Source organism: Euleptes europaea, chromosome 9 (assembly GCF_029931775.1).
Source record: "Euleptes europaea isolate rEulEur1 chromosome 9, rEulEur1.hap1, whole genome shotgun sequence".
Classification (NCBI taxonomy): domain Eukaryota; kingdom Metazoa; phylum Chordata; class Lepidosauria; order Squamata; family Sphaerodactylidae; genus Euleptes; species Euleptes europaea.
The window spans coordinates 43887946-43901293 of NC_079320.1; the positions used below are offsets into that span (position 1 = coordinate 43887946).

Genomic DNA, 13348 nt, shown 5'->3' on the forward strand with positions numbered 1-13348 from the left:
TTGACGGCACTTAACACACAACACACAATGGTAAGAAAGAAATCCATGCAACGGGTAGTCTGACAGTTGACCATTAGGAAGTCTGGTTGTGAATCTACCACTCAAGCAGCTGCTTGGGGCATCGCAATTTGAGGTGGCAATGGGAGAAGGTCCCACCACTGCAAGGAAGCTCCAGAGGTGCTGGTCTGGCTCTGGGAAGACGTGGCAGGCTTCCACCCACCCACCTACCCCCATCTTTCAGACTCATTTTACACATTTAGATCGTGCCCCTCCCTCTGAGGAGCTCAGGGCAGCACATGGTTCTCCCTTCCAGAGAGCCAGTATGGTGTAGCGGTTAAGAGCGGTGGTTTGGAGCTATGGAGCCTGATCTGGAGAACCAGGTTTGATTCCCCACTACTCCACATGAGCGGCGGAGGCTCATCTGGTGAACCGGGTTGGTTTCCCCACTCCTACACATGAAGCTAGTTGGGTGACCTTGGCTTTGTCACATTCTCTCAGCCCCACCTACCTCACAGGGTGTCTGTTGTGGGGAGGGGCAGGGAAGGTGATTATAAGCCGGTTTGATTCTTCCTTAAGTGGTAGAGAAAGTCGGCATATAAAAACCAACTCTTCTTCTTTATCTTCTTCCTGCATTTCATACTCAAAAAACCCTATGAGTTGGGTGAGGTCGCCCAAAGTCACCCAGTGGGTTCATGGCTGGGTGATGATTTGCACTCAGGTCCTTCAAATCCCCACCCAGCACACTAACAACAGAACCACGCTGACCTGCAGCCCTCTCGCCTGTTTGGGGCAATGAAATACCTTCAGCCAGCCTGTTGTGGGTTAGCTTAAAACAGAGGTACACAGGAAGAAGAGATTTTAAAGAAAACCTGTAAATAACGTCGAAGGCTTTCACAGTCAGAGTTCATTGGTTCTCGTAGGTTATCCGGGCTGTGTGACCGTGGTCTTGGTATTTTCTTTCCTGACGTTTCTCCAGCAGCTGTGGCAGGCATCTTCAGAGGAACTCCTCTGAAGATGCCTGCCACAGCTGCTGGAGAAACGTCAGGAAAGAAAATACCAAGACCACGGTCACACAACCCGGATAACCTACAAGAACCTGTAAATAACGTTTGCATAGCTACGGTATGGCACCCACGAACGTGAAGGCGGCAGGCTCAGCAGGACGTACTGTGCTAAATGACTGGGCTCGTGCTCAGGATCAGCGTGCATTTTTAAGGACCACAGCCGGCAAAAAAAAAACCCACCCACCCCCACTTTTTGAGCTCCTCAACGATGACCCGAGCCGCTTTAGGACCCAGCAACAGCCGCTGGTTGACCGCGACACACCATCAGCAGAACCATCAGCGCACATTGGCCGGATCGCAGCCGCTGCAGCAGTTCGCTCCTCCCGCCGGGTTTTCTGCGCCTGGCTTCGGCAGAGGTCGCCGGCTGAGGAAAAGGGGCCCGGGGGAGGAAGCCTGATCCCCGCCCTCCTAGGCTCCCCCCCCCCGGCCCTCTCAGGAGCCTCCGTGCGCGGCGGCCCATTAGCCCCGGGGAGATCTCCACGGCCACCGGCCGGAGCCTGCCTTGGACGGCTTTGGAGAGCTGGGGGGGGGGGGGGTTTGCGCCTGGAAGACGAGGCGGACGGGCGGCGACTGCAGAAAAGCGCGCCAGGCGTGTCCTCCCCCGGGTGGGCGTGCTGCTGTCATCAATGGGGAGTCTAGCTCGCCTCGGCAGGCTCTAGTGGGTGGGTGGGTAGGTGGGTGCGCGCCTCCTCCTCCCCTCCTCCTCCTCCTCGGTGGCTTTTAGAGCAGAGAAGGGCAGGAGCGGGGGGAAGGCTGCTGCTGCCGGCGGCATCCTCCTCCTCCTCCGCCTCCTCCTCCTCTGCGCCCCCCGCGCGCGCCCGAGGCTGCATGGCCGCCGCCGGGAGGCTCAGCGGGTCCCTCGGCGGCTCCCGGCTTGGGCTGCGCGCGTGTGGCCGGGCGGCGCTGAGCTGAGGCTCCGGGCGAGGGGACGCGGCCCGGGCGTGGCTGGCGGAGGGCGGCCGGCCGGCTCGCCCCCCATGGACACGCAGCTCGGCGCTGCTGCTGCCGCCGCTGCCCTGAGGAGAGAAGGGCCGGGGAGCGCCGCCGCAGTCTCCCGCCCTGCTTTTGGCGGGATGCGGGGCTAGCGCCTCGCTCCGGGGGTGGGTGGTGGGGGGCGCGGGAAGGGCCGGCTGGGAGGGTCGGGCAGGGCGGCGCGGCGCTCCGATGGCCAGCCCCCGCAGGAGCCTCGAGCTGGAGCATTTCGAGGAGAGGGACAAAAGGCGGCCGCGCTCGGGCTCCCGCCGGGGGGGCGGCGGCGGAGGCGGGGGCAGCTCCACTTGCAGCAGCGGCTCGGGCCCCAAAGGCAACGGGCTCGTGCCCAGCCCCGCGCACAGCGCCCACTGCAGCTTCTACCGCACGCGCACCCTGCAGGCCCTCAGCTCGGAGAAGAAGGCGAAGAAGGCGCGCTTCTACCGCAACGGGGACAAGTACTTCAAGGGCTTGGTCTACCCCATCTCCAGCGACCGCTTCCGCTCCTTCGACGCCCTCCTCGTCGAGCTCACCCGCTCCCTGTCGGACAACGTCCACTTGCCCCAGGGCGTCCGCGCCATCTACACGCTCGACGGTGGCCGGAAGCTGACCAGCCTGGACGAGCTGGAGGAGGGTAAGGGAGACAGACGCCTGTGCCTGCTGCGGCCGCCTTGGTGGGGTAGAGCGAGGGAGCCTTTGCACAGGTGACTTGAGCCTGCCCTTGGTGGGGTAGGGCCTTTGCACAGGTGACTTGAGCCTGCCCTTGGTGGGGTAGGGCCTTTGCACAGGTGACTTGAGCCTGCCCTTGGTGGGGTAGGGCCTTTGCACAGGTGACTTGAGCCTGCCCTTGGTGGGGTAGGGCCTTTGCACAGGTGACTTGAGCCTGCCCTTGGTGGGGTAGGGCCTTTGCACAGGTGACTTGAACCTGCCCTTGGTGGGGTAGGGCCTTTGCACAGGTGACTTGAGCCTGCCCTTGGTGGGGTAGGGCCTTTGCACAGGTGACTTGAGCCTGCCCTTGGTGGGGTAGGGCCTTTGCACAGGTGACTTGAGCCTGCCCTTGGTGGGGTAGGGCCTTTGCACAGGTGACCTGAACCTGCCCTTAATGGGGTAGGGCCTTTGCACAAGTGACTTGAACCTGCCCTTGGTGGGGTAGGGTAGGGCCTTTCCACAGGTGACTTGAACCTGCCCTTGGTAGGGTAGGGGCTTTGCACAGGTGACTTGAACCTGCCCTTGGTGGGGTAGGGCTTTTGCACAGGTGACCTGAACCTGCCGTGCCCACAATTGGTAGATGATGTCATCCAGCCCCAGCTGATTCAGTGGTTCCTCCCTGAGACATCTCCACACTTCCCTCAGCTTAGTCTAGGTTAACGTCCCTCCTGCTGACCTGGTCCAAAAGGTATCCAGCTGTGCAGTAATAGTCAGTGGGAAGACTAATGGTGTACTCGGTAGAGGTGCTATTCGTTTGCATGAAAGGGCACCTGGAGGTTGCGATGTAGCTGCATGTCCACCATTCTGCATAACTCTTGCCTGGTTTAGAAGCAGAATCCCTGCACATTCAGAACTGAATGATAGTTGTGCACATGTGTACATAAATACATAGAACGTATGAAGCTGCCTTGTACTGAATCAGATCCTTGGTCCGTCAAAGTCAGTATTGTCTACTCAGACCGGCAGCGGCTCTCCAGGGTCTCAGGCACGGGTCTTGCACATCACCTCCTTGCCTAGTCTCGTTAACTGGAGATGCCGGGGTTGAACCTGGGACTTTCTGCATGCCAAGCAGATGCTCTACCACTGAGCTACACTGAGCCAATAATATCTCTTTAGCCTTGCAAAAAAGATATATTACAGACATTTTAAATCAGAGAATTCATAGCATTCAAAAGTAAGTTTTCAAGGGTGTAACATGCAAATTTTATATGGTTCCAGAATGCATGGTTGCAGATACAAAATCAAATTTCAAGATTAATTTCAACGCTAAGTTACAGTGTTCATTCCCTCTTAACTTCATAATTCACCTTTTCTTTTTCAAAATTGTGCGCCAGACTTTTAAAGGTCTACGAACGTGAACCTGAAGAACACATGAAAGGTTTTTGTGCAGTACCGGAACATAGTTGAATATAAGAGGTTCTTAAGAGTATGAGATATGGAAAAGTCACATAAGACAAAGCAGATTATACTGATTAGGGCCTATTCTTACCTTGCTATATGTAGAGATTCATATTAATGTATGTATATTGCGTCCTGACAATAACTGGTGTGCGTGTGTTTTGGAAAGCTGGTGTCCAACTTGCAAATTTATAGAATAATATTGATCCTCAGAGCACACTGATGCAGTTCTTTGTATACAGTAAAGGTTACCATAACAGGGTCATGAGTATCGATCATTACTGGGCAAACTGTTTAGATGTGCAAACTGTTGAACTTCCTAAGATTCTTCCTCTAACAGATACGCTCAAGATGTACATAAAACACTTAGAGGGAAAAAGTTTGCAGACTAATTTGCTTAGCCAGTTACAGTAATTGATAATCTTTTGTCTCTAATTCTCTGTGACCAGTATGGCAGGAACATCCGTAACTAAGCTTTACAGAACCACACGGTTGTCTATTAGCCTGGATAGTCCAGCTCTCTAATGCTGTCATCTCATATTTTTCAGGCAGTTTTATTTATTTACATATGTACATCCCATCTTCTTTCCATCATGGCACTCAAGGTAGCATACAGGGAGTTTCCAGCTGGATTCCCATATGTACTCAGACCAGCTTAGCTTCTAGAAGGCGGGCATCTCATATGCCTTCACACATACACTGGGCCTACAATGAGGAAGATTGATTTGCATGTTGATAAGTTATTTGTTGGATATAAATTCCTTCTTGCTTTCTCCTGAAGTCCTCCTTATGAAAAATTTTGTATTTGCCAGAGTGTTCTCTGGTGTGTTTGTTATTCCGTCTGCTATTTTGTTGTTGCTGGATAGCCAGCGTGGTGTAGTGGTTAAGAGTAGTGGTTTGGAGCAGTGGACTCTGATCTGGAGAACCGGGTTTGATTACCCACTCCTTCACATGAGCGGTAGAGGCTAATCTTGGGCAAGTCACAGTTCTCTTAGAGTTCTCTCAGCCCCACCTACCTCACAGGGTGTCTGTTGTGGGGAGGGGAAGTGAAGGTGATTGTAAGCCAGTTTGAACCTCCCTTAAGTGGTAGAGAAAGTTGGCATATAAAAACCTACTCTTCTTCTTGTTGTTGCTTTAGAAGTGTGTGTGTGTGTGTAAAGTGCCGTCAAGTCGCAGCCGACTTATGGCAACCCCTTATGGGGCTTTTAAGGCAAGAGACTAACAGAGGTGGTTTGCCAGTGCCTTCCTCTGCACAGCAACCCTGGACTTCCTTGGTGGTCTCCCATCCAAATACTAACCAGGGCTGACCCTGCTTAGCTTCTGAGATCTGAGGAGATCAGGCTAGCCTGGGCCATCCAGGTCAGGGTTGCTTTAGAGTACATTTAGTTTATTTATAGTAGCTAGTGGTCTTCACATGAGTGTGTCTTAAGAATATGCAGTTCCATAAGGCTCATGGCTGCATAGCTGTCTTGCCTTGACCAGTGCCTCCAAGAAGTGCCTGTCTTACATTCAGTATAATATGCTTGATCATGGCATCTTAGAAAACTGCTACAACAATCAAGGACATCTCCCTTGTAGAGTTGCTGGCTTACATTTTCCTGGCTGCTAGCTTAGTGCTAGCAAGGCCCTCGGGTGAGATCTCCAGGTAGCGTGAACCCAACGTATAGAAATTAGGGCTGTTGGGAAAAAATTCCGGCAAAATTCAACCCGTTTTTCTTTGGGAAATGCCAAAGTCCGAACTCCCCCTATTTGGATCCGTGGAATTCGGAATGAAATTCGGCGTTCCCGAATGAATTTGGCCAAATAAAGCTGGCAGCCTGGATCTGTTTAAAGATCCACCCGCCCCCCTTCTCGGGGCTCCCAAAGTAAAAAAAGGCAGGAAAAGAACGCGCCAAACTCAGCAAGTTCAGAGGGATGCCGAATAAATTCGTGCAAATTCGGCGTCCCCAATCTGCCTTTTCCCGCCTTTTGGAAAGAGCCCCGAGAAGGGGTGGGGGTGGCTCTTTAAACAGATCCGCGCTGCCAAAGCCTTGGCAGAGTGGAACTGTTTAAAGACCCACCCGCCCCCGAGAAGCGGTGGGGGCTCCCGAGATCTGTTTAAAGATCCACCTGCCCCTTCTCGGGGCTCCCGAGAAGGGGGGTGGGTCTTTAAACTGATCCGCGCTGGCAGCGCGGATCAGTTTAAAGACCCACCCCCATCCCCACCCCTTCTTGGGAGCCCCAAGAAGGGGGGCGGGTGGGTCTTTAAACAGATCTTTAAATAGATCTCGGGAGCCTCCTCCCCTTCTCGGGGGCAGGTGGGTCAGCGCGGATCTGTTTAAAAAGCCACCCCCACCCCTTCTCGGGGCTCTTTCCAAAAGGTGGGAAAAGGCAGATTGGGGACGCCGAATTTGCACGAATTTATTCGGTGTCCCTTCAAACTTGCTGAGTTCGGCTCGTCCTTTTCCCGCCTTTTTTTACTGCGGTTTTATCCGAACTGTAAACCGCCAAATCGGGGCAAATTCGGCTGTTTTTCAGTTCGGATTGAACCGAATCGACAGCCCTAATAAGAATATTTGTGCGAACCCAACATACAAGAACATTGGTCTGAATTTCCTTTGCTCATCTTAAATGCATGAAATGTATAGCTAACTAGTTTGTATAACAACTAGATTCGAGGCCAGTAGCACCTTAGAGACCCACAAGATGTTTGGGGTTGTTAGTACTTGGATGGGAGACTGCCAAGGAAATGTAGGGTTGCTATGCAGAGGCAGGCAATGGCAAACCACCTCTGAACATCTCGTGCCTTGAAAACCCTTCAGGGTTGCCAAAGGTTGGCTGCAACTTGATGGCACTTTCCTCCACCACCAAGCTTTAGAGGGTTAACACTCCCTTTGTCTGACAAAGATCTTGTTGGTCTCTAAGGTGCAACCAGACTCAAATCTAGCTGTTCTACTGCTGACCAACCAGCTACCCTCTGAAACTAGTTTGCATAAGTATGGCAAAGATTATGGGAAATTTGTCGCTTTTAAAGGGAAATCAAAACCAAGTTACTTGATTGACTGTGCCATACTACATGAAGTTACAGCATTCAGAGCCCATTGAGTTCAGTTGAACGTACTGAACAGTCGATTTATACTTCGGTTGTTTTCTGTTGCTCCAGAGGGTCGGACCAGAACCAACGGGTTGAAATAAAATCGAAAGAGCTTCTGTCTAGACATTAGGAACTATTTTCTAACAGTTAGAGCGGTTCCTCAGTGGAATAGGCTTCCTCGGGAGGTGGTGAGCTCTCCTTCCCTGGAGGTTTTTAAGCGGAGGTTAGATGGCCATCTGTCAGCAATGCTAATTCTGTGACCTTAGGCAGATGATGCGAGGGAGGGCATCTTGGGCATCTTCTGGTCACTGTGTGTGTGTGGGGGGGGGGAGATAGTTGTGAGTTTCCTGCATTGTGCAGGGGGTTGAACTAGATGACCCTGGTGGTCCCTTCCAACTCTATGATTCCTGGACCATAATATTCTCTACTTTTTGTGGGTTTTCCTGAAGTTATTAGCCAGTGAGCAAATGATAAACAAAATTGCTGCAGATCTTCATTTTTCATTTTGTGATGCCTCCTTCAGGACAATTCTTGTTGTGTGATATTCACACTAAGGTTGTTCAAACTAGATAGTGTTCTTGTAGCGCTGTCCATGATAGTGATAGCAGCTGTGACCATTGTGTTAAATTATTGAGAAATCTCTTTACAGCTTGTTGAATGTGAGGGAGTTCTGATTCTTGTAAGCCATATTAATGTCCATGGCATTGTGGGGAAGTTGTTGTGTGTCTCTGAGATAGGGAAAACAAGTGCTAAACATTCTTAGATATTAATTTTGATGTGATTTCCTCACATTAACTCATTACAATTTAAAATAATGTGTCTTAGACATTGATGTATTAATAGCAACAAAGATTTAGGTAAGTACATCTTTGCACACCGTGGATTTGTAGGCATTCATTCTCTAGTTTCTGGTAATTCCAGCAGTATGTGTTCACTGACATATGCATAAACCAATATTTTACAAACTGCTGCATTTTAACCAAGAGAAAAAAAGCCTCTTACCTGTTCAAAATTCCTGCTATGCTCTCTGAAGCTTATCAGTGTTGAAAATCCCAGCTGTGCTTACTGCTTTCTAAGATGGTTAATGTGTCATATTGGGCAGAAAAAAGAACCCCCTTTATAAAAGAGTTGTTCAATCATATTTGGAATGTGGCCTTATTAACTAAATTAACATACTACCAAAGGCTGTAAAGAAGTAATTTAAAATTTACAGACAAGTTTTGTAAATGCTGAGCCATTTTTACTGTGTACTAGGCTAGCCTGATCTCATCAGATCTCAGAAGCTAAGCAGGGTCAGCCCTGGTTAGTGTTTGGATGGGAGACCACCAAGGAATACCAGGGTTGATGTGCAGAGGAAGGCACTGGCAAACCACCTCTCCATTAGTCTCTTGCCATGAAAACCCCAAAAAGGGGTCGCCATAAGTCTACTGCGACTTGAAGGCACTTTACACACACAGAGAACAAGGGTGTCAAATTCATTTGTTACGAGGGCCAAATATGACATAAATGTCACTTGGTTGGGCCGGGCCATGTGAACCATAAAATTTAATGCCAGGTACTGGAGATACAAACTTAATTATATTAATTTTCCTTTCTTTTTTACTTAAAATACAAACATGTTTAAAAAAATAACACTCTTACTGTATTTTCTTTCATTTAACAGTGTTTGATAATTAACACTTTGGGAGTGGGGTGGGTGGATTTCCTGGTTGGTGAGCTCGCAGTGGACTCACCAGCTCAGATCAGGACCGGGGTGGGTGGGTGGCTGCCTCGGCTAGCTCGCGAGCCGGATAAAAGCTTTCAAGGGGCCAAATCCAGCCCCTGGACCTAATGTTTGACATTCCTGTACCAGAATGAAGAAAATTCACAGTGGGTAGCCGTGTTAGTCTGTCTGCAGTAGTAGAAAAGGGCAAGAGTCCAGTAGCACCTTAAAGACTAACAAAAATATTTTCTGGTAGGGTATGCGCTTTCGTGAACCACAGCTCACTTCTTCAGAATGAAGAATTTAGAAGAAGTTAGAGGTAAAGAATATACTTTTGCTTTCTATAAATTGTTGTAAACACCCTTTTGTATTTTTCTTCTTTCTTTGGCTCTGAGAGCCAACCCAAAAATTTAGGAGCCAGACTAATTTTTCAGCCTTCGGGGTTTTTATTTTAATGACCATATTCTCTAATTATTGCTGTCACAAAACCTTAATTTCAAACTCTTCACAGTTTCTGATAATTTTATGAAAGCTTTGAGAAGTTGTAGTTTGATTCCCCACTCCTACACATGAAGCCAGCTGGGTGACCTTGGGCTAGTCACAGTTCTCTTAGATCTCTCTCAGCCTCACCTACCTCACCTGGTGTCTGTTGTGGGGTGAGGAAGGGAAGGAGATTGTAAGCCGGTTTTAATTTTCTTAAAATGTAGAGTTAAAAACCAACTCTTCTGCTTCTTCTTAATGCTTTAATAACCTCTGCTTATTGGAGCCATTTTAGAAAGCAACTGGTTAGGAAATGATTTCATTTACCACCACTGAATGGTGTATAGTTGACATATAAACAAGCAACAACAAGAACTTCATTACACATGTTTTTTATGTCATATATCAAAACATATTCTGATGTGAAATAAGTTTGTATTTCTGAGGATCTTTGTGAACCAAACTAGACTTTACGATGGCCACAGGAGAACTTAGCCATTTAAAAATTGAAGTGTGGCGGCATCATGCAGTCTTGTTTCTCCCCCCCCCCATGTAGTTTCAAGTGCTGAAACAGTCGTTGGGGGGAGGGCTGTTTTGCCACTGGAAAAAGCCAGGATCAGGATTGGGTCCTCACAACAATTTTTAAACAGCTAAATGCTCCTCTAAAGTGGTATGGGTAGCCACAGGTTGGACCCATGGTTGCTGTAACGTTTAGTTTGGCCCTGAGTGACATTAACAATAAGATCACTGTTTGCAAATACTAGGCACCACAGTGAAATTTCAAGGCACCATGGTGACCCAATGCCTAGAATTTGTCAAGCCCTGTATTAAGCAATTATGTTATATATTCAATAGTAATAATATTTTTTTAAAAATCATTAATTGCTAGCTAGAATAGCCAGTCTTTGTGGGTTTAAAAACAGGTTTTAAGGGATAGATTAGGGTTATAAAATGAATGAGTCTAATATGCAATTTCCTATCTCACTGGTAGTCTCTTCTTAGAAGTGAATTTCACAGGGCAGCTAAGGAAAACAGTCAAAATAATATGTTTTGTATACATTTGCTACTGTATAATGTCTGAAGACAGCTACATGTTACTTGGGAAATCCAGTAATGGATGTCCCAACACTTTATTGTTAAAAAGTTGGTTAGTGTCAGCAATTAGGATTATGGGTATCTCCCCCAGTTACTATTACAAAAATGGCATTGAAGGAGAGGGTTAAATGTTTTCCTTGAAACCTAACTTCAGTTAAAATCCAGAAGCATCTCCAGGCAAATACATGGGAAATCTGGCTCCAGTATTCCAATGTAATAACTAATTCAGCTCTTGATGCCATCTAGTGAGGGAAGCATCTTATACAGAGGTGGTGCAGTTATATTGGACAAAGGCAAACCTAAATAGCAAGTTCATTGCACTAATTTGTATTTCTCTTTAATGGCCTCAATGGTATCACAATTAGAGCTACTTGTTTCCACTTGTTGCAACTGGAAATATCTGTTGTAATAAACTTACTAGGATAAAAGAATACCCACTATAATTCTTCCTCATGCTAGATGCTATAGTTGTCATTTCTTGTGTGGATTTCCAATGGCTCTGCAACTTTCTTCACTGTGTACTTTTTGAGGCTAATTTTTAGAACTAGTAGTATATTGAATATCCTGTACCTAAGTGTTGCTTGTTGCTAAAGAGTATTTGTTTACTCAACTCTGAAAAATGCTGCCACAGTGACTTCCCAAATAACCAGATATCTTTAGTGCTTTAAAATCATGCTGCATGGGTTTCATGTATCGGCTTTTTATTCACTAGTGCTGTGATTTGCTGATATACTTGGCATCGAGCACATGTGACAGATGACTTTTAAAGAGACATACTGGGAAGCCATATGGGACATTTTCCTTTTGATTATGAGGTAGCTGTGCTATGAAGTATTTTTCATCTGTTACAAAAAAAGGGTTTCACTGATGCACATTAGTGAAGGGGAGGAAGGAGAATACTTTGGAACCAATTAATTCTAAGACTGAAGAATTTGACCTATTGTTTCCCACAGGGGTATTCTTCATGGATATTTGCTGCTGTTTCGACGCTGTTTTGCCTCGGAGGCAAATTTTGGTTATTCACTGCAGAGCCGTGTTTTCCCCCACTGAGCAAAATAAGCCGGTTTAAAAGAGAGGCAATCCAAACCACTTCTGAGCCGTACTTTCCAGTAAAAGAGCATTTTGTTGCTCGGATGCCCATGAAGAAATGTTTGCTTCGCTCCCCTGACGTCTCCTTTCTCCTCCCCCAAGAACGGTGATTGGCTGGGGGAGTTGCCACTCTAACAGCATCGCACCAGCAGGAGGGAGACCCAAAGCAGACTGGCTGCCCCTCTTCAGAAGGGTGATGGGGGTTTTGGCTTGGATTTGCCGCTCTCAGGATGCCCCTCCCCAACACACACACACATAGGATCGCACCGGCTGGAGGGAGACCCAGAGCAGACTGGCTGCCTCTCTTCAGAAGGGTGACGGGAGTTTTGGCTTGGATTTGCTGCTCTCATGGTCCCCCCCCCCCACACACACACACATAGGATCACACCGGCTGGAGGGAGACCCAGAGCAGACTGGCTGCCCCTCTTCAGAAGGGTGACGGGAGTTTTGGCTTGGATTTGCTGCTCTCGGGATGCCCCTCCCCAACACACACACACATAGGATCGCACCGGCTGGAGGGAGACCCAGAGCAGACTGGCTGCCCCTCTTCAGAAGGGTGACGGGAGTTTTGGCTTGGATTTGCTGCTCTCGGGATGCCCCTCCCCAACACACACACACACATAGGATCGCACCGGCTGGAGGGAGACCCAGAGCAGACTGGCTGCCCCTCTTCAGAAGGGTGACGGGAGTTTTGGCTTGGATTTGCTGCTCTCGGGATGCCCCTCCCCAACACACACACACACATAGGATCGCACCGGCTGGAGGGAGACCCAGAGCAGACTGGCTGCCCCTCTTCAGAAGGGTGATGGGAGTTTTGGCTTGGATTTGCTGCTCTCGGGATGCTCCTCCCCAACACACACACACACATAGGATCGCACCGGCTGGAGGGAGACCCAGAGCAGACTGGCTGCCCCTCTTCAGAAGGGTGACGGGAGTTTTGGCTTGGATTTGCTGCTCTCGGGATGCCCCCCCCAAACACACACACACAGGATCATGGGAAGTGTGGGCGGGATTAGGCGGATTTGGAGCGGTGAGTCATGAGCGGCAGCAGACGTAAGCAGCGCAGAGAAGTGCGCTGTTTCTCCCGTGAAAAATTGGGATGGAGGGTGAAGCTGCACTGCCATGAAAAAGCTATTTAAATCAGTTTATTATTTGCTCCGATTCAAAACCGAAGCAAAATCTACCGTGAAGAATACCCCACAGACTATTTATGCAGCATTAATTCATATTTAGATCAATGTACAGTAGTACTATGTAGGTCACAAACATCTATTCCTTTGCTGAAACAGTCAGGCACTAGCATAAGTTGTCATGGGTACATTTTCATTTTTTATTGGTGAAGCTACATAATTATTCTCTTAAAAAGTAGTCAGGAGCTAGATTGCCTCCAAAACCTAAAAAAATGTGAGAGCAGTTAGTGGCACCTATTATACAATGTGAAGGTGAATTTAGTCTAAGGTTTCAAGTAGATTGTTGTCTTGGAGTAACCAAAACAGGAAAACACATGGCAGTGTTTCTGTAATGAGCTCTTACGGCGACCACAGGTGGAGTTTTCCAGACACAAGATGTTCGGAGGTGGTTTGTCATTGCCTGCCTCCATGTCACAACCCAGGGCTGGCCACCGCCAGAGCCTGCCACCGGTGTCCATACTCCGGTAAAGGCTGTGGCGGCGTCCTGGGAGGCGTTCCCGGAGTGTCACAGCGCTGGCTGGGTGGGCAGGGCCACCGTTATGTCTTGGAAATGCCCCCTTTTAGGTGGTGTATGAATTTT

General features: G+C 48.6%; 1 protein-coding gene across 2 annotated transcripts in view; it reads left to right on the forward strand.

Annotated features, from left to right (window-relative positions):
- The first annotated feature begins 2228 nt into the window (after window positions 1–2228).
- DCLK2 (doublecortin like kinase 2) overlaps window positions 2229–13348 on the forward strand; it is a 99684-nt gene continuing 88564 nt past the window's right edge. For both annotated transcript variants that reach the window (XM_056855502.1, XM_056855504.1), the window contains exon 1: window positions 2229–2667. In XM_056855502.1, coding sequence (XP_056711480.1) covers window positions 2229–2667 — 439 coding nt within the window. The remainder of the gene's footprint in view (window positions 2668–13348) is intronic.